Below are 21579 nucleotides of genomic sequence, written 5' to 3' on the forward strand. Positions count from 1 at the left end.
CCCGGGGAAAGTTGTCCCGGGACAAATCGAGCCATCTGGCCGTCTGGGGTGCCGGTGGAGGAGTGGGAGAGCAAGCTGGAGCTGTCTGGACTTGGCCGGTCCCAGAGGTCATGTCCGACTGGGGCGTGCGCTCCTTGATGTCACTCAGACTGCAGGCTCAGCCATCCTTACGCCGGCCTCGGTGCATCCCCAGAGACACAGTCCTTTCGTCCATCCTTTGCCTTTTGCTCCTGGGAACTTTGCAGAACAGTTTTCCCATCCACCTTTCCCAGGTAGTCAGTTGTGAACGTGGGTCCTCCTGATGGGGCCCGCCGGGCTTCCAGCATCTTCTTCCCCTCTCTGACTTTACTGGAAAGATAGCACTGCTAGCTTTTCCCCTGTTTATTCTTACGTGCTAGAACAAAGAGAGAGAATTAGGGACCCCACTCCAGAAAGCTCCCCTTCTCTTGTCTAATTCTCCTACTTGCTCTTTGGGGCATGTAGTTTGTTTTCCCGGAGTGTTCCTTGGCTCCTCTGCTGAACTTGTTTCTCATGCTGTTACTCCTGTTTTGGGTCTGAACTTCAAGGTGTTTTAGGTAGACAGGCCTTCCCAGGCAACCAGTGGTAAATTATGTCTCCCTAATACTATGTCTAGATTGGTCAAAAAAATGAAAACAAAACAACAAAACAAAAGAAAACCTTGTTTGTGGGTGTATTTGTTAATGTCTGGCCCCAGGGTTGACTTCAAAGGCAGGATGCCTTTGGTGGCACAGCCCCTGTTCTGGAGGGCCCAGCACTTGGTTTAATCCTCTGCTGTCCTGTTTTGAAATTCTTAAAACTTGTTAAACAAGGAGTCCCACATTTTCCTTTTGCCCTGGGCCCAGACAAGTTAAATAGCTATCCCTGTCCACTTCCTCATTAACTTCCATGGTTATTAGGGCCTGGCCCGGTGCACAGCTCATACTTGCAGAGCGAAGGAAGGGAAATTGCAAGCTGTCATAGGGGGCCAGGGCTTCCTCTCCACCTCTGGTCCCTGAGCAAGAAATTAGGACACATCCCACACAGGATGCTATTGGCAAGTCCCTGGGTGGTTTTTCTTTTCCTGGAAAGAGGGCCTTGTAATTCTTTAGGGAAGGAAACCATTTCTGATAACTTAATAACTTGAGGTGGGTAGGGTTTTTTTTTTTTGGTTTTTTTTTTGTTGTTTTTTTTTTTTTAAGAGGAGGGGAAAAACAAAGGGAGAGAGAGAATCTTAACCAGCCTCCACACCCAGCGTGGAGCCCAAGGTGGGGCTCAACCTCATATCCCTGAGATCATGACCTGAGCTGAAATCAAGAGTCAGGCACTTATCTGACTAAGCCATCTAGTGGCCCCTAGAATCCTTTTAAAATCATGATTGATAATGCGTTTTTCCATGAGGCTTTCTCTTTGAAGAAATAAAAACCTAATTTCCACAAAGTGTTGTATCTGTATATGGAGAGAGAGTACCTCCCTGGGTAGAGGTGAAGGGATATTATCCTTTTTATCTATTTGTTTTTTAAGATTTTATTTATTTATTTTAGAGAGCTAGAGAGAGAGAGATCACAAGCAGGGGGAGGGCCAGTGGGAGAGGGAGAGAGAGAATCCCAAGCAGATTCCGCACTGAACACAGAACCTGTTGCAGGACCTGATCCTAGGACCCCGAGATCGTGACCTGAGTGGAAATCAGGAAACGCTCAACCAACTGAGCCACCCAGGCACCCCCTCCTTCTTATTTTTAAATTTCTACCACTCCTGTTGCTCTTTCCTTTCTTCCTCGGTTCGAGACAGATGCCAAGTGGGGAGCATCTCCCCAACCAAAAGCACTGGAGCGGTCTGGTCTGATTTCCCCCAGGGCCACAAGGCAGGTGCCCTCTGGGTTCCCACTATGCCTTCATCCCCCCGACTTCCACTCCCGCCCCCATCCCTTGTGGTGTCTCTGCTGTCAGCTTTGGTCACTCTCATGGCTGATGCTGGTCTACTCCGCCCTCCTGACTCTGCAGTTCTGTCTCTGTCTCCTTTGGTTTCTCTCAGGCGATTGGGTCTTTAATGGCTACCAAAGGCCAACTGGCGTCTTCCACATCTACCCCGTGTACAGGAGACTCACCAGATATTGGGTGTGACCTTGAAGTCTGTGTTTCCTCTTTCACTCAACAAATATTTATTAAATCTCTTCTGTGTTCCAGACCCAAACCCTTCCTTGAGGGGACCTGACAATCTGATTGGTCAGATTGTGCTCTGTGATCAGGGACTATTGCTTTTAACCCAAAAGGTGGGGGGTTTTACCCGACCTCAAGGTGGAACAATCTGGAAATATGGGCTTGCTTCCAGAAAGCCTAGGTTTTATTGCAATAGCATTTCAAAGTTTAATTACGTGGCATATCTTGGCTGCATGTTCGGTAGTTGGATGATGACTGTGAGATAAAGTGTTTACTTGCTGGTTCCTCCAAACTCTTCATTTAAAAGTCTGATGTGGAATTAATGTGATTGTCATTTTCCTCCATTCCTAACATTTTCTGCGACTCTTGAACAAAGAAAATTGGGCAATGTAAAATGAACTTAAATGATTCATGAGTGTCTATTTGAAACAGCTAATGTAATAGAGAATGTCACTTAAACTCTGAGGCTTCTCCTCTGTAAACTGGAGTGTCCGTTATTTGTCTGCTTCTTGTGGCCATTGCAAGCTTCACATTTGACCAGGTCTGTGAAAGGATTGTACAAATTAGAAGATACTGCCGTCGTAAGATTTTGATTTAAAGTATATAATCTCATAACTCTGTGGGAAAATTTGAAGATACTAGGGAAGAAAATGAATGTTTGAGTACAAATAAGTTCCAGACAGAGAAAGAGGTTCTGCATTAATTTAATGCAAACCACCTCCGAACCAGCTTGTAAAGGAGCTTCTAGACTGTTCCCATTTTACGGATGAGGAAACTGAGAATTCAAGAAGCTTAATCGGTCTTCCCAAGGGCATCCAGTTGGTAGGTGATGGTATGGCTGGCATTCCATCCCCAATCCTATGTGTTCATTCCCTTTCTCCAAAAGCACTTGCCATGGTGGGAAAGAAAATAATGCATTATAAAGGAGAAAACTACTTCCTTCTAGTCACGACACTTCTGACACCAAATGTACGGGTTCCCACACCAAGTTATTTTCCAGTTCTCTATGGATACTGACTGGCATCCTACAGTTTCCCTCAGTTCTGACACTCAACCGAGCAAACTGAACACAGACACCACCCTCAGCTTAGGGGCTCAGTCCCACAAAACTACCCCCCACCTCAGATGCCCGTCAAAAGCCCCAGGTTGTCACCTGTACTTCTGACCAGCCAGCGATACATCAGGGGTACCCATGACCCACACTTCTCAGGGGTTTTTTGTTGTTGTTGTTGTTGTTGTTGTTGTTGTTTTAAATTTTATTTATTTATTTGACAGGCAGAGATTACAAGTAGGCAGAGAGAGAGAGAGGAGGAAGCAGGCTCCCTGTTGAGCAGAGAGCCCAATGCGGGGCTCGATCCCAGGACCCTGGGATCATGACCTGAGCCGAAGGCAGAGGCTTTAACCCACTGAGCCACCCAGGCGCCCCCACACTTCTCAAGTTTGAGAATTTGCTAGAATGGCTCACCGAGCTCAGGGAAGCATTTTACTTAGGATTACCAACTTTCTTATACAGGATACAGCTCAGGAACAACCAGATGAAAGAGCTGTGTAAGGCAAGGTGTGTGGGAAGGGGTACAGAGCTTTCCTGCTCTGCCAGCACCCCAAGTGTTCATCAGCTCCAGAGGTCTCTGACACTAGGGGTTGAGGGTTTGGGGGGACGTTCTGTCACCCTGAGCGGGATCTAGTCGTTGACCACTGGTGGGGGAACCCAGCTTCCAGCCCTCTAGTCACTAGTTGGTTTCCCTGGCAACCAGGTCACTCCCTGGGCATAAACTCAGGTTTGGCTGAAAGGGGTTTGTTTATTTATTTATTTATTTATTTATTTATTTATTTATTTATTTATTTTTTAAGATTCCATTTATTCACTTGACAGACAGAGATCACAAGTAGGCAGAGAGGCAGGCAGAGAAAGAGGAGGAAACAGGCTCCCCACCGAGCAGAGAGCCCAGACGTGGGGCTTGATCCCAGGACCTTGGCATCACGACCCGAGCTGAAGGCAGAGGCTTTAACCCACTGAGCCACCCAGGCGCCCCTGAAAGGGGTTTATTATGAATAAGAGAAGTTGTTCTTACCCTGCCACTCTGCAAATTCCACCGGTTTCGGTGAGAAGCTCTATTCCAGGAGCCAGGGACAAAGATGAAATCTGTATTTCAGACTGTATCACAGTGTTGCAGATTATAATTAAAAAATTGAATCCCCTGAAACTAATGTAACATTTTGTGTCACTATACTTCAGTACACACACACACACACAAAAACCTTACCTCATATTTCAAATTTTAATGTCATCAGAAAACTGGAAAGCCATAGGTATAGGGCTTTTCAAATATATACATTTTTCCCCTATAGGTTAAATTATTGTGGGTCTTTTAAAAATATTTCAGATGTTTAATTCTGTTTTTCAGTTGGCTGTATCTGTTGTACACGTTTCTGTTTCACAGAATCCTTTAACTTTGGAGTCAGCAAAACAACTAATTAAGGATGGAAATAAAGAAGAACTACAGAAATGTTTTGGGGCTCGAATGGAGTTTGGGACAGCTGGCCTTCGAGCAGCTATGGGAACGGGAATTGCTCATATGAATGACTTGACCATCATCCAGACTACACAGGTACCACATTTTTCTGTTTCTTGGTTATTCTTTTTTTTTTTTTAAGATTTTTTTAAAATTTATTTATTTGACAGACAGAGATCACAAGTAGGCAGAGAGGCAGGCAGAGAGAGAGAGAAGAAGGAAAGCGGGCCCCCTGCTGAGCAGAGAGGCCAACATTGGGGCTCTATCCCAGGACCCTGGGATCACTACCCAAGCCGAAGGCAGAGGCTTTAACCTACTGAGCCACCCAGGCGCCCTTATTTCTTGGTTATTCTTGACATGTTCCCAGCTGTAATGGATAAGCTGAGGCATGTTAACAATTTTAAGCATTTATTTGAGCAAAAACCCGTTTGAGTCTTGGGCAGTATCAAGCTTAGGAGCACCCCAACTGGCAGGAGTGGGGAGAAACTTCCAGAGAAAAAGCAGAAGTGGAGCGAGGAAATTAATAGATTGGCTATAGCTCTTGTGGTTGCCTTTTTCAGGTAAGTCCCTCTGGCTGTTTGTAATTGGCTCTCCAATTTAACCTTCAGACCTTTACAGGCTCGGGTTTGGGTTTGCTTCTATAGGCTACCAAGACATTAAAGCCTCCACAGTCTAATGGCCTCCTTGTCTAATTAATATAACCCTGGGCTCCTTTTGTATTTGAGAGACCTATATAATTTTAATTATGGCCAGGTCTTGTGGGTTTGCCGAGACCCAGGGAATCATACATTTACTCAGTACAGTAAGGCTTGTGCAGTTGGTTAAAAGGTACGTGTTTCAAAATTCATACAGCCTGCTTTTCTTTCTTTCTTCCTTTTTTTTTCTTCCTCCCTCCCTCCCTCTTTTCCTCTCTCCCTCTCTCCTTCCCTTTCTTTCTTTCTTCCTTTCTTTCTACAGAGATTTATTGAATGTCTACCAAGTGCCAGGCTTTGAAGATACAACAATGACTTAGACAGATTCCCTCGTGGAACTTTCATTCCAGTGCAAATCTACCAGCTAAGCTGGAGACTTTTATGGTCTCGTACTTTGCAATGGTGATACTGATGCACACACTGAGAAGCTTTTCTCACTGCCAGAATAACCAGAAGGTGATTCTGTTTCATGTGAATTGATAGTATAGGTGGAAATTATTGCTGAGTTCCTTTTCCTTCATTTGTCAATTTTACAGTCAAGAGTATACACCCAACTTTTAGGAATACAGATGAAATCTTTCTGCCATGGAGTAGCTAGAGTTTTGTTTACGAAGGAAATGAAGACTCGATTATTCTGTTTCTTCCTACTTAGACTTGTTAAAAGATGAAGGCAACTTTAATTTGGAGGGGAGAAGAATCCAGGAGAGTTCAGGAGAGTTGACTAACGATGATTATGTGTACCTTACATGTAGCTCCCAGCATCAAAGGCAGACCTGGGCATGTTCTAGTGAAATCCTAATAAGGAAGTCTTGCATAAGGGTATGGGGTTGCCATGGAAACGCTGGCTCTGAAGTCCTGTTCAGCACTAGGGCTCCCTGAGATCTTTTTGGAGGGAAGGCTCGGAGTGGAGTGAGCCTGGGAATCTTGTTCCAGTTTATGGCTAGCATGGAATCGTGCCCCTGGCTAAGGTCACCCTCTGCTCTAGATACTAGGACTGTATAACACATCACCCAAGCACAGTGGTTTTAAACAGCCACATTTATTTTGCTCACAAATCTTTAGGTGGAGGTCAGTGAGGACGGCTCGCCTCTTCGGGGCTTTGCATCACTGGAGCCAACTTAGAGGCTGGAATCACTGAAAGCTCATTCACACTCGAGTCTGCAGTTCCTGCTGACTTTTGGCTGAGATCTTAGCTGGGGCTGGAGCCTTCCTACAACGTGGCTCGGAGAGCAGCCCCGGAGAGCACCCACAGAGAGTGTATACAGGTGGCAGCTAGGTTGACTTTTCTTTTAGGACCTAGCCTTGAAAGTCACACAAATTCACTTCCGTCATATTCTCTTTGGTAGCAGTGACCCAAGAAGGTTGTTCCTGTTCAAGGAGAGAGCACATAGACACCCACCTCTCAATGGAGGAATGTCACTGTCCCATTAGAGGAGCACAGGGAATGGGATATATGCACATGGCTCTCTTTGGAAAGACCAGTTGGTTCCATCCCCTCTTAGGCATAATTGTTGGGGATTCTAAGGGATTCCAGATGAACCCAGAACCTTTTCTTCTGTATTCGCCTACATCTCATTTGTAGGTATGGTGAAATTGATCCACAGAAAGCTCTTATGCCCTATCTCATACATCTTTTCCCCTAGGGGAATTGACCTCTTCCGGGAGTAGGCCTTGTGATAGGTAAGAATCCCGCAAAACTAAAATGAGTAGATCTTTGAAAGGTCAGCTGATTCAACCAGCCACTCCTTGTGATAATTTCCTCTAGAGTCCCCACCACTTTGAAGTGGTTATCCAGCCTACACGGAATGCTTACAGTAGGCAACAAGGATGCTACGAGTTAGGACAATTTTTGAAGTCTTAGGAGTGGTTAATAATCAGCAAAGGAGGCTCCCAGGACAGACCAGCCAGACTTCCATCCCCAGCCTGGGGTGGCATCACCGGGCAGAATGTGCTGACTTTCTCTGTGGTCCAGGCCCTCCTGCTGCTGGCCTCCAGTGTGAACTCTTCCCCTTAATGGTGCCCCAAAATTTATCTGCTTGGATTTAAGAAGCAGGTATATGTGAGTCATAAATGTCCCAGTGGGAAACAGGGTAGAGACTGGAGGGAAATTTCTGTGTTGCTGGCCTCAGGATAGCAGTTCTAATTTCCTCAAAGGCTACTTCACCAGACCACCTCGCGTTGATGATGGAGAGCACTCACCGTCTTCTGAAATAACCATTCTGTCTCTGGGTTGTACTCATTAAAGAAGGGTTTCGGGGCGCCTGGGTGGCTCAGTCGGTTAAGCAGCTGACTCTTAATTTCTGCTCAGGTCATGATCTTAGGGTGGTGAGATCGAGCCTCCCATTGGGCTCTGCGCTGGGTGTGGAACCTGCTTAAGATTCTCTCTCTCCCTCCGCCCCTCCCTCCTGCTCTAAACAAAAAGACAAAAAAAAAAAAAAAAGAATGGTTTTGTGATTTTGAGCTTAAATCTGTCTTTAGCTTTCACATGTTGGTCATGGTTTGAGCTTTTGAAGCTGTACAAAGTTCATTTCATGTCTCCTGTAATCACATTTCAAGTCTGTACACCTCCCTCAGCATATACTGAGTTTTTTCTCTAGAATAAACATCCCCTCTTCTCTTAGCCATTTTCTCAGGGCCTCAGTCCCAGCTGGCCCCAGAGTTTTTTAGAGTGACTTGGTGGGGTGAGGGTTCTGGGCTAAGACTGGGTGCTTTTTGCGCCCTCGAACACTGAAGCCGCAGCACAGAGATCGATGGGAGCTGGGGGGGAGGGTGCTGTCGCTGGTGTAAGCCTTAGAGTCATCTGGGTACCTTCTGGAAAACCCATAGAACCAACGCACACATGTCCTTCTTGTCGCTCAACCTCAGAAGGGCTGCCCAAAGCAATATTTTTGTCTAAGAAAGATGAAAGGTATTCTCCATTGGCACTGCTCTGGCCACAAAGCTGTGAAGTATCTTCCTCCCAAACACGAAGAGTTATATTTACTTTTTTTTAAAAGATGTCCCTTTAAGGGTAGGACCCAAAAAAAAAGACTTTCTTCAGTCAAAGTGAAATAAGTAATATTATGACTCAGTCAGCCCGCCTTCTCTTTGTTCCATAATAAAAACCTATTTTGTCCCATGAGATAAACCTATCAAATTTCAGGACTCAGTGTTTCTCTAATCTTCCATATTTCCAATTGATGTGATTTACGGTGCCCACTGAGATTCGGGAATTGTGTGTTCCATCAGCAGGTGGGAATCACCCAAAATCCACATAGTTTTTAGATGTGTAATTGGCTGAGCCGTGTGACGGGACTGAAAAGACCTCGGTCTGCTGGTCAACAAGATCACAAGTAGAACAGGTTTAGATCAGGTAATCGTCAAAAACTTATAAAACATACCAAGTTTCCTTCACCTCTGTGGTATCGAGCAGGGAGAAATGTCGTTTCTCCTTTTCCTCAGGCATCTTAGAACTCGTGTGAAGGGAGGAATGTAGACCTTGAAGGAAAGTGATAAAAATAATGCTCATAACAGCAAACAGTGCTTGCTGGGTGTCGGATGCCAGCACTCAGGTTTTCATTAATTTAATCCTAGAAACAGCCCTTTGAGGTGGGTGCCACTGTTTTCCTGTTTTACAGAACAGGAAAATGAGGCATCAAGCAGTTAAGGAATTTGTCATTTGTTCTCGAAGGTGGCAGAGGGGAGTAGGAGTCCACAGGTTATGTGTGCTTTTAACCCCTGCCTGTACCACCTCTAACTGGATCCAGGTAGATATCCAGGCTCTGTTCTTCGTGTGTCTGGGCAAGCAAGCGCCTCTGAACCTTAGCTTTCCCTTCTGTACAATGGGATTCCTTGGCAAAGTTTATCTGGGGGTTACCGAGAACAGATACTAAGTGTCTAGCACAGTGCCTCAGACATACAGGGAGACAATAAATAAAGCTGATGGGATATTTTTTAGGGGTTTTGCAGATACCTGGAAAAGCAGTTCAGCGACCTGAAGCAAAGAGGTGTTGTGATCAGCTTTGATGCTCGAGCTCATCCACCAAGTGGAGGCAACAGCAAAAGGTATGGAAAGATACATAAGAAACATTTTTGTAAGTATTGTGTGGTTTTATCTTTAATCACCTCACATACATTTGTCAGCCCCATTGCTTCCCTATGAGAATGATGAGTACGTTCCGTTTGCAACTTTTATGAATTCTGGTTTTACGTTTGGGTTAAAAGAATGAAATTATTCAGACAAAAGAGAATTTAAGATCTGTCTAAAGGAGAGACATACTTTTAAAGGGGCAGCATTATTTTTCCCTCTCCCTTTCTTCCATTTGCCATTTTTTTTAAAGATTTTATTTATTTATTTGACAGAGAGAGACAGCAAGAGAGGGAACACAGCAGAGGGAGTAGGAGAGTGAGAAGCAGGCTCCCCGCAGAGCAGGGAGCCCGATGTGGGGCTCAGTCCCAGTACCCTGGGATCGTGACCTGAGCCGAAGTCAGATGCCTAATGACTGAGCCACCCAGGCGCCCCCATATTTTTTTCTTCTTCCACTATTCATTATGCCCCTTGAGCTCCTTCCCATTTCGTGAGCAACTGTTTTCAGTTTCATGCTTGTATCATTTTCAAACCATTGGGACTCTAACGTAACCACCAGCAGATGATGACGTACATGCCGGGGCTGGTAACGAAGATGCTATTAATAGTAATTGGAGCAATTGCTTGAGTGCTGGATATGAACAAGGCCCTTAGCTATTTACTTATTCAATTCTCACAACAGCTGATAGAGTATGTATTTTTATCTCTGTGCTTTGATGTCATGAAGCGAGAGAAGGAGTCACAGTTTCAGCATAAAGAAGCTGACAGCAGTGGTCAGCTAACTTTATTTCTAAAGGGTAAAGAGTTAAACATTTTACACAATATGGGCCATACAGTCTGTCACAACTACTCAATTCTGGCCCCGAGCACAAGAAGCATAACCATAGCTAATGCATACTGAATGGGCATGGTGATGTTCCAATAAAACTTTATTGACAGATGGGCCGTAGGTTGCCACCCCCTGCTCCTAATGATGTTACATGACCCTCTCTTCCACTTGAATGCTTCCCCTATTATGATGAATCTTTGTGTCACTCCAGAGTGTATGAATTAGTAGTTTCTTAGAGTGGAAGAACATACAAATATTTAATATTAATGAAAGGTCTCATTACCTTTACAGCACAGAAGGAGTTCATAGAGTCTTTTTTTTTTAAGATTATTTTTTAAATTACAGTATGAGTATGAGTATGAGAAACAGAGTGTGGGCAGTGAGGAGCATCAGGGCCAGAGGGAGAAGCAGGCTCCCTGCTGAGCAGGGAGCCAGATTCAGGACTCAATCCCAGGACCCTGTGGTCATGACCCAAGCCGAAGCAGACGCCCAACTGACTGAGCCACCCAGGTGCCCCAAGTTCACGGAGTCCTAATCTTTGCCCCTGAAGAGCTTCTAATCTAAGAGAGAAGCATTGATAGGAACAAACGTACACCTCTGAGGGACTATGGCCAGAGCATAAGATTAGATACTGTTAGCTGCTAGACTAAACTCGGAATGACATCAGATTCTTGCCCTTTTTTCTTTTTTAAAGATTTTATTTACTTATTTATTTATTTATAGAGGAAACACAAGATGGAGGAGAAGGACAGAGAGGGAGAGAGAGAACCTCAAGCAGACTCTGTGCTGAGCGACGAGTCCCAGACGGGACTTGATCTCAGGACTCTGGGATCATGACCTGAGCCGAAATCAAGAGTTGGATGCTCAGCCAACCCAACCTTCCAGATTTTTGCTCCTAAGCTGCAGACTCAAAAATGTGGTTTATGTCAGTACAGCAAGAGAGAAGCCGTAGCTCTACATTTTTAAGAGAGAGGCGTAGTATAAGCCAGAATATTAGTTCATCAGTTTTTAGTTAGTGAGTCTGCAGTTAGAATTAGGTCATACTTGGGGCACCTGGGGGTGGCTCAGTCAGTTAAGCACCTGCCTTCAGCTCAGGTCATGATCCCAGGGTGCTGAGATCGAGTCCCCTGAATGGCACTCCCTGTTCAATGGGGAATCTGCTTCTCCCTCTCCCTCTGCTGTTCCCTCTGCTTGTGCTCTGTCTCTCTTTGTCAAATAAATAATCTTTAAAAATCTTTAACCTTTAAAAAAAATCTTTAAATCTTAAAAAAAATCTTTAAACAATCTTTAAAAAAATCTTAAACAAACAAACAAACAAAAAAAAGAATTAGGTCATAAGCATGCTTTTCTGTCCCCGGGGGCCAGGTCACTGCCTCCAGCCAGAGCATGCGCCATGCACATACGTGGCCAACTGTGCCTGTGGAGCTTCTGAAATTGCTTCTTTTTGGGCTGATTCTCAGCTTCGGGTTGACACATCCTTTGGATGTGTTCATGTTGGCGATTAAGGTATGGATATTTCTCACTCTGGCCTTAGAGCCATAGCATTTCCAGAAAGTGACCACTCTGTGAGTTTATGGCTCAAGTCTCCAGGTTTGATGGGGTGGAGTGGAGCCCAGGGTCACTCTCTTCTCCCCCACAACATGCAAGACGTTCAGAGATAGTCGCATAAGTACTGAACCAGTACATGGTCAAACATTATGATGAGTAAATGGACTCTTGTTAAAGAGGCAGAAATGACTGCAGGTGCAGAACTTCATGTAAGGAATTGTTTATTAGTCCTTTCATCTCCCAATTTTAAATATCTGGTGGGGAAACATAAACACATAAACAGTAACCATCAAGCATACACGGAGAACACATTGAATCTTTCCTGTGCAGCTCTGTTACTTAGTTGCTATATATAATGTGTGTGCTGAGCGTCTCCCTTGCTTCTTTCAAGAAAGCGCCTTTAGGGCGCCTGGGTGGCTCAGTGGGTTAAGCCTCTGCCTTCCGTTCAGGTCATGATCTCAGGGTCCTGGGATCGAGGCCTGCATTGGGCTCTCTGCTCAGCAGGGAGCCTGCTTCCTCCTCTCTCTCTCTGCCTGCCTCTCTGCCTACTTGTGATTTCTGTCTGTCAAATAAATAAAATCTTTAAGAGAAAACAAACAAACAAACAAACCTTTAAGTCACCCAGAACACAAGAGGAACATTCTGTGAGGGTAAAGTGACATCTGTTTGAAGTTACTTCAGTTCTGATGACTACAGTTTAGACTTACTTCAGATTTTTCTTAAAATTGTTTTTGCTGAATTTTGTTATTTTTGTGAGTTTCCCTTTGTAGTGTCTTTTTTTTTCCCCACTGTCAAAATCTTGTTTTTATTACTGTGAATCCTAGGAATTTTAATTCTCATGTTGTGAAAACACAGAGATCTCTTTGTGCCCAGCCAGCTTCCAGAATAGTGTTGGCTAAAGCTGGTGCTCAAGAAATGTTTGGAAAGAGGGGTTCCTGGGTGGCTCAGTCGTTAAGCGTCTGCCTTTGGCTTGAGTCATGATCCCAGAATCCTAGGATCGAGCCCCACATTGGGCTCCCTGTTCACTGGGGAGCCTGCTTCTCCCTCTCCACTCTCTCTGCTTGTGTTACCTCTCGCTGTGTCTCTCTCTGTCAAATGGATAAAATCTATAAAAAAAAAAAAAATTGGGAAGAGAAGGAATACATATCTGCTTGTTTAATCCTATAATGGTGTTTGGTTCAATGGAAGTAAACTGCTCAGCTTTTGTGATAAAATAGTCTACCCCAAGGCTGAAGAAAGATTTGATGCCCCGTTCTGTGTCCTGCCCTAAGCTAGCCCTGTGGAAGGTGAGAAAAATGTCAATGTCAGAGATTTAAGTCTTGTTTTAAAGGGCTGAATGGAGCCAAGATGTGTCTCTGCCCGATGTATGTATCACATACATCACACTCTCCTACATATGCCAATATGCCTTATATTTCATGAGGCGACGTCTAATCAGATGCTAGTCTGTGTGGCTTCTATTGGATTGTGAGAACTTTAGATGAGGGTTTCTCAGCCTCTGCCCTGTTGACATGGGATGTCCTACTGGGCTGGGTAAGTCTTTGTTGGGGGCCTGCTGTGTGCATTGTAAGGTGTTTGGTGGTGTCCCCAGCCTCTAGCCTTCTCTAGCAATCCCCAGTGATAGTCAGAAACATCTTAGGCATTTCAGATGTCCCACAAGAGGGGCAGAATTGCCCTTGGCTGAGAACCCCCGAGACGGAACAAAAAAACGTGGGTGAGGCCCTCGGCCAGCTGCTGTGGGACTTGTTTGACATGAGGCAACTCACCTGGCTTTTCTTGGCTTTAGTCCCATCTCTGTAAAACAAAGGGATGGAACGAGATGACTCCTAAGATTGCTCCAAGGTCAGTGTTCTGTGCCAATGGAAATACAATGAATGACCTGAATGAAGAAGGGGTTGAACACTCATTTCCTTCTTCACCGGCACCCATGGTCCTGACACCCTCCTCTCCTTTCTCCCCCATCTCGCTGCATTTCCAGATTTGCCCGACTTGCTGCAACCACATTTATCACTCAAGGGATTCCTGTGTACCTCTTTTCTGGTATAACCCCAACCCCCTTTGTGGTAAGTAACCCTTTCTGTTTCTGATTTTCCCTCATGGGATCAGGGATAGGACGTGGCTGCGTTCCGTGTTCTTTAAGCTATTGGGATTTGGGTATTTATTTGACAGGAGAGCCCCTTGGCATTTTTCAGGCATTCTCTCACCTCTCTGGGTATGTTCTCCCCACATCCTAATAATATTTCTCAGGTGTTCAACCCCTAATGCATCAGAGTTTATTTTTTTCTAAGTGCGATTTTCCTTCTTAGCATTCAAAGGGGTATTTTAACTAGTTAGCAAAATCTCTTTTGTTGGCTGTCTGTGTTTTCATTTGGTTTGTGTTTCTTTTTCTCACTGGCACAAGCAGGAAACTCCTTGGGTAGAAATCTGAATTCACCTCAAACCGTGTCTCCCCCTGAATGTTTTTGACAGGTTGATTAACCAGCTTTTGCTACACACGTTTTGTTCTAAATACCGTTCATGACCAGGACGTGAAGACTGCTTGGCACATTTTAGGAAGTTTTTTTTATATCAGATCCTTAACAGAGCAGAACTCAAAGAAAAGGACAATAGGGACTATGGCAACTGTTGTTTTTAAGTAGATGGAACTTTTTTAAAATGGGGCCAGGTGCTGTGAATGTACATTTTTAGAAATTAAGCCAAAAACGTGAGTGGAATGCAGTTTCTTACATCGAGTGGACAAGACATGAATAAATAGAGAAGCCAGCTCCACTGGCTCGAGTGCATGGACAGGTAGATGCCGCACCTTCCGGCTTGTAAATAACCCAGTAGACACACAACGGCACAGCCAGATGTAGCTTGGATTTCATTGTTTGATGGAAAAACTGCCATGTGTTCTAGAATCCTTGCTCTTCTGTACAATGTCAGTGTTAACTGCTATTATTTTTCTATCAGACATTAATTGTAAGAGTATCTCCTGACCATTTTCCCATGCTGTGGCGTGGTTCTCCCCTTTTCTTTGCTTGGGGGATATAAAATAACCCCTAAAGGGACAAATGACCACAGAGATCTTGGTGGGAGGCTGAAGGGGGGCTGATGGTTAGAATTTCAGGCTCTCTGTGTGTAGTAAATCTTACCTGCAGCCAAAAAAAATCTTTTTTTTTTTTAAGATTTTATTTACTTATTTGACAGAGATTACAAGTAGGCAGAGAGGCAGGCAGGCAGGGGAGGGGTGGAAGCAGCCTCCCTGCTGAGCAGAGAGCCTGATGTGGAACTTGATCCCAGGACCCTGAGATCATGACCTGAGCCAAAGGCAGAGGCTTAACCCACTGAGCCACCCAGGGAGCCCAAGGGAGGAGAACCCCGCCCCTCTCCCCATCTGAGGAACTAAAGTCTCCCAAAGATGGGAGCCGAGTAGAAATACAAGAAAGGGATTTCCAACCTTGGAGTGGGCAATGAGTGAGCAGGCCGTAGGAGCTCCATTTCTTCAACATTACCCTGCCCTGTTCCCTAAAAGCAAATGGGAAAGAAGAGAAAGCAGCTGGAGGGAAGAAACAGAATCCATAAGCTTCTGCCCTGAGCCAAGAGCTGAAAAGAATGTGAGATGAAGGATTAGAACTTCTTTTTGTTTGAACAAATTTCTGGTTCTACCAAGTGGAAGACAGAATGAGAAGAAGGCACCTAGGAAAGTACTCACCTGTCTTATTGGGGTAGGGTGCACGTCCCTCAATTTTGAGCCATCATCGTAAGGATCATCCGGGTGTGGCACAAACATACGGAATGACACCTTCTTACGATGTTTTTCTATTATGTGTATTAAAAGAGAGCAAGTTGGGGCCCCTGGGTGGATCAGTGGGCTAAAGCCTCTGCCTTCAGCTCAGGTCCTGATCCCAGGGTCCTGGGATGGAGCCCCGCATCGGGCTCTCTGATCAGCAGGAAGCCTGCTTCCTACTTTCTCTCTGCCTGCCTCTCTGCCTACTTGTGATCTCTATCTGTCAAATACATAAATAAAATCTTTAAAAAAATAAAAGAGAACAAGTTGATACAGTTTACAAGACCCAGGCTGAGGATCTCTGATTTTTCGCTTAAAAGTGTTGTTGTTTCTTGCCTTTACAGCCCTACACGGTGTTGCATTTGAAACTTTGTGCTGGAATCATGATAACTGCCTCCCACAACCCAAAGCAGGATAACGGGTACAAGGTATTCTGCTTTTTCTCTCCATACCCATGTCCTCTGTCCACATCCTGTTCCTTTATGGTTCAGGTACGGAGGCTGTATTTCCACGAACCTAAGCCGTCTGGATACGTGCCTGCCTTCTCCAGGTCTACTGGGACAACGGAGCTCAGATCACCTCTCCTCATGACAAGGCGATTTCTCAAGCTATTGAAGAAAATCTAGAGCCGTGGCCTCAAGCTTGGGATGATTCTTTAATTAATGGCAGTCCGCTGCTTCGTGACCCGAGTGCTTCCATCAACGAGAGCTACTTTGAAGACCTTAAAAAATACTGTTTTCACAGGTAAGTGGATTGTAAACTCACCTCCTATGAGCTCAAATAAGGTGATTCAGCCAAATGCTCTCCTTTTTCATTCAGTTTTTCTCTCGATGGGTACGTATACTGTGGCTGCATCAGAATTTAGAGGCTGTAGGTCAAGGGTCAGCAGTTTTTTCTTGTAAGGACAGGTGATTCATAATTTGGGCTTCGTGAGCCATTGTCTTACAACTGCCTTCCCCCCCGCCCAGTTCAGTTGTCATGGGCCCCTTCTGGTCCTGACTCTTCCGTTGCCATGCCACACCCCTGTGTGTAACCCAGGGACACAGACTCAGGACATGCAGTGAGGGAAGAAGCTGTCGAGCAGAGGAACAGTGTTGTCCTGCTGTGACATGCTTGGGGCCCCACCACCCCTGACTGTCCCCTCAGGAAAAGACCACTGATTTTAAAGAGGCACGGTTTCTCGGCTGTCTCTCGGCTGTCTCTAATACTGTTTCTATTGTACCACTGGGAACGGAGGCTGTGGGGTAGAGTGTGGACCCCCGTTGCCTCTGGAGGGAGCGGCCCTTCTCACTGGGTGTTACCATGTGCGGATGGAGGTCCGGAGTCTCCAGTGCCGGATTTGTTCTCCCTGACAGAAATGAGAAACCTACATTTTCTGTGCAAAATCTCTTCATTTTTGAATGTGGGGGACCATTCTGTCAACGGTGTACACACCAAATGGAACACATGTGTGCGCCTTCCCTCTGTCCCTCTGATTGGATGTCACGGAGACAAGGGTTTTGACTTGCTCGCTCCTCTAGGGAGCACCGGTGACAACGTGCTCGATGCCTCGAGTGCTAGTGTGGGTGTGCGTGCAGGATGTCCGTAAGCGGCAGGTCCTGTAGCAACATTGCACGGGCTTCGACGGAGTTGGCCATGAGTAATAAATCACTCTTCAAACACGTTCTACCAGTTGACGCTCCCACCAGCAGAGTCCCAACTGTATCAAGCTCAGTGATGTAATATCTCGAGTATATCAGAACAGTACGTGATCCATACATCTTACCCATACTGAGGATTATCAAATTTCTTATTTTGCTCGATGAAAGCAATATCTTACTTTTTTTGGATTCTTTAAGTATGAATAAATTATTTTTCCTGTTTACTTCACCTATATTTTTGTATGTATTTATTCATTTTTTTGCATTTGTGAAACCTCTTTGCTCATAGAGAAAACCGGTCTTCATTTATTTCAAATGTTGTTTTCCCTTCTGTTGTTGTTACCTTTGGACTTTTTTATTGAAACTTTTTGATGCATTCATAAAAAATGGATAATGTCTATCAGTCTTCTAATTTATGAGTTCTGAGTTTTGTGTTGTACTCAGACTTTCTTTATAACAAGATTATTTTTACCCCTTACTTATTTCTAGGGCTTGCATATTTACATTTTATAATGTTTAAATCTTTTCAGTCATTAGTGATTTTTTAATTCTGTGTGAGACATGAAATAGCAAAGCAGATTGGTTTTTTGTTTGTTTTTTTTTTTTTTAGGTTTTGCTGCTACACCAACACACTAAATTAAAGAATCTATCTTTGTTGATTAATTGGAGATATCACTTTATCAACTAATTCCCCCCTTGGATTGAGTGTTTATATAGATAATTTCTACAGGCCTTTACTTTTACTGATTAATTTTTTTTTTATAAAGTTTTTGTTTTTTTTTTTTTTTTTTTTTTTTTTGACAGAGAAATCACAAGTAGGCAGAGCAATAGGCAGAGAGAGAGAGGGGGAAGCAGGCTCCCTGCTGAGCAGAGAGCCCAATGTGGGGCTCGATCCCCGGACCCTGAGATCATGACCTGAGCCAAAGGAGGCTTTAACCCACTGAGCCACCCAGGTGCCCCTTTACTGATTAATTTAATCTCATTTTAATCCTCACAGTAATGCTGAGGGTAGGTTCTGGTATATCACCATTTTATAGATGAGAAAATTGTGACACAGAGAGGTTGAGTAAATAACCAACAGTCACACAGTTTGTAAGTGACAGAACTCTAGGATTTACATTCAGAGTCTGTCTTCAGAGCATGTTAACCATAAAGCTATTCCTGCTTCTCATATATATTTCCCATTTCAAACTCGATCAACTTCTACTCTCTATTCTGTTCCTTTAATTGCCTTTTTTTTTTTTTTAAAGATTTTATTTATTTACTTGACAGACAGAGATCATAAGTAGGCAGAGAGGCAGGCAGAGACAGAGGAAGGAAGCAGGCTCCCCACCAAGCAGAGAGCCCGACACGGGGCTTGATCCCAGGACCCTGAGATCATGACCTGAGTCGAAGGCAGAGGCTTAACCCACTGAGCCACCCAGGCGCCCCCTTTAATTGCCTTTTTAATCTAATTCTAAACTGTTCTAATTATGATAGCTTTATACTTCACTTTAATATCTGAGCAATTTTTTCCAGATTTGTTCTCACTATTCTTGCATATTTATTTTTCCAGATGCACTTTATTTCCTATTTTAAGAGGAGACCTTGTTCATTTGTTCACTTTTAAAAGAGATGGGTTAGGTTAGTACAATAACCTAAGATTCGAGCAATTAGAACACTGGAATTTTTATAAGTCCTATTTTTACCTTTCTATAACTTTTACTTTGGATATTGATTGTTATTTTATTTTAATATCCGGACCCTGGATAATTTGATAAACAGGATGGTTACTTGACAAAGGAAAAAAAAAAATTTTTATCCATCCATGTATAAGATGTTTCTTCCCATTTTGTGAAAAGGGACATTTTGAAAAGCATTTTGAACTAGTAGAATTAGGAGCTGGGACGTTGGCACCCTCAGACAGCCATGGGTCTGTCCTGGAACCTGAGCCCCAAGTTCTTTCTTGAATCCCACTCTAGGTATAAAAGCTGTCTCATGAATCAAACTCTGAAAGTAATCAGATTTTCTGAAAATAACCACAGAGTAAAATTTAAAACTTGAATGTATTGGGGGTAGGGTGTATATTTGGGAAAGGGTCCGTAAGTTTTGCTTCTTTTTTTTTAAATGGAATTAGGAAGATAGTTGGTTATCTGGTACCTTCTTAATACACTGATTTCTTCCTTTCTTAGGAAGTTTCTAGTTTTGCAAGCCAGGTTTGCATCTTTCATCTCTATTTTATCCTTTTCCATACTGTGTTTAATCCCAGGAGTGTGAACAGGGAGACGAAGGTCAAGTTCGTGCACACCTCTGTCCACGGCGTGGGTCATGAGTTTGTGCAGTCGGCTTTCAAAGCTTTTGGCTTTGCTCCTCCTGAAGCTGTTCCCGAACAGAAAGATCCTGATCCTGAGTTCCCAACTGTGAAATACCCGAATCCTGAGGAGGGCAAAGGTGTCTTGGTAACGTCATCTTTTTTGTTCTAAAACTGACCTGTTGTATCCAAAATTCTTACTATCCAGTAAAATAACTTTTTATGTGTTTTCATTGTGCTGAACAAAAAACCCAGGTTCATCATGAGAAATATTTATATGTATTAGTCACCCATTTCTTCCAAGAGGCTTCAAACACATGTGTTAGCATCGGGATGTGAGAGGTGAAATCAACATCGTATTTTAAATCGAATCGAATTGAGTTTAAATTGACTTTACTGTGCTCGCTAAATGTGAAAAGGGAACAGTAATAGAATGGCTATTCATCAAATGATTTTTATTCCCTCATTTTTTTCTTCCTTCATTTTTCTAATATGAAGTCATGCTACTTAAATTATGGTTGCTTCAACCTTTTTAAAGGTGAGGGTCACAACGATATTCAGAGAGTCCATTTATTTTGGTTGGTGTTTGAGGTTGATCACTTGGCAAGGCCTAGAAATACCACATATAGGCTGTCGGGTGTGTCGGGAATCCCATGGGCAGGTGTGGGTCACGTGCTGATGTTCCCGTTACCTGACCTCTGGCTTAGGAAATATTAGGTGACCCACCAAGACCAGCTCCAGAAATAGAATTCAGCCTTCATTTGGGGAGAGTTCCCTCAGTTCTTAAAGAATAAGATATTTTTAAGGACTGCAATTTGCTCGATTCTTGGCTGAAGTAGTCCTTTATGTTCCTATTCTTTTTCAGACTTTATCTTTTGCCTTGGCTGATAAAACCAAGGCCAAAATCGTTTTAGCAAATGATCCGGATGCTGATAGACTTGCCGTGGCCGAAAAGCAAGACAGGTACAAGTGATTGTGATTACCCATCTCATAGAAAACATAAGCAGTAAAATGTGCTTGGGGAGACTGGACCTATTGGGGAATATTTACCATTTATCACACGAATTGTCACTGTATTGCTAATATACAGCGAAATGCTGTTCGGGGGACCACCAGTGTCATGCAGAGTAAATCAGCCCAGGATGAACTTGGAATTGAAAATACTATTTATCTTCTCTCGTTTCATCATTGATTTTGTTATAATTAATGGCTCAGTTCCTAATGCCCGCAAGTGCATTGTTTGGAGCTGGCGTTACAGTGGGATTTGCTGAAGGGTTTGGTGAAGGGGCTGGACCTTCAAGGAAATGTTGAATTTAGTTTGAGCAGACCACAGAGGAAGAGCAGTGGGATACCCAGCTTTTAAGACAAGTTTGACCCTAGAGTTTGTCCAGAATTAATAGGACATAAGTGGAGAGAAAAGATGAAAGGCAGGCAGGGTCCGAGCAGTTTTGGGTATCAAACAGCACGTGTGATGTTTTGGGAGTAGTGGGGTGCTACCAAAGGATTGTGGGTTTTATTTATTTATTTAAAGAGAGAGAGAACGAGATCTGTGGGGGGTCATGATCTGAGCTGAAATCAAAAGTCGAACGCTTAACCTACTGAGCCACCCAGGCGCCCCAAGGGATTAGGGTTTCAGATTATGATCAGACAGATTCAGTTCTAATCCCTTTCTGGGAAGTTCAGCCAGGATGATATACGTTGAAACACAAAACGTACTTGTAGCCACGTAGACTACAGAAAGGAGAAGTCCCGTATCTGTTGTCTGGTGTCCTGATCATCCTAGCATGAACCTGCTCTTGAGACCTGCTAGGCTGTTGCCTTCCAGAACCCTCAATACTGTCCAGACCGAAAACGGAGATACATAGTCTGTTATCCTGAGGTGGGATCCTGCCAGGATATTTCTATCATCTTTAAAACCAAAGCTTTTGCCAAAGACGAAAGTGTTGTGGATCGTCGCTCTTCCAAGATGGGAGGTTTGTCAAAGGAAACCAGCACAGAGGAACTGCTAGGATGTTGGTGAAGCAGCAGTCATGTTTCCAGACAGTTCTTTAAACAAGAAAGACAAGAACATTTGCA

The 21579-nt window shown here is 43.9% G+C and overlaps 1 protein-coding gene across 1 annotated transcript in view; it reads left to right on the plus strand.

Annotated features, from left to right (window-relative positions):
• PGM2 (phosphoglucomutase 2) overlaps positions 1-21579 on the plus strand; it is a 34930-nt gene that overhangs the window by 884 nt on the left and 12467 nt on the right. The window contains exons 2-8 of the mRNA XM_047719090.1: positions 4598-4765; positions 9299-9405; positions 13783-13867; positions 15918-16001; positions 16124-16317; positions 19462-19651; positions 20369-20466. Coding sequence (XP_047575046.1) covers positions 4598-4765; positions 9299-9405; positions 13783-13867; positions 15918-16001; positions 16124-16317; positions 19462-19651; positions 20369-20466 — 926 coding nt within the window. The remainder of the gene's footprint in view (positions 1-4597; positions 4766-9298; positions 9406-13782; positions 13868-15917; positions 16002-16123; positions 16318-19461; positions 19652-20368; positions 20467-21579) is intronic.

This window comes from Lutra lutra, chromosome 2 (genome assembly GCF_902655055.1).
Source record: "Lutra lutra chromosome 2, mLutLut1.2, whole genome shotgun sequence".
NCBI lineage: Eukaryota > Metazoa > Chordata > Mammalia > Carnivora > Mustelidae > Lutra > Lutra lutra.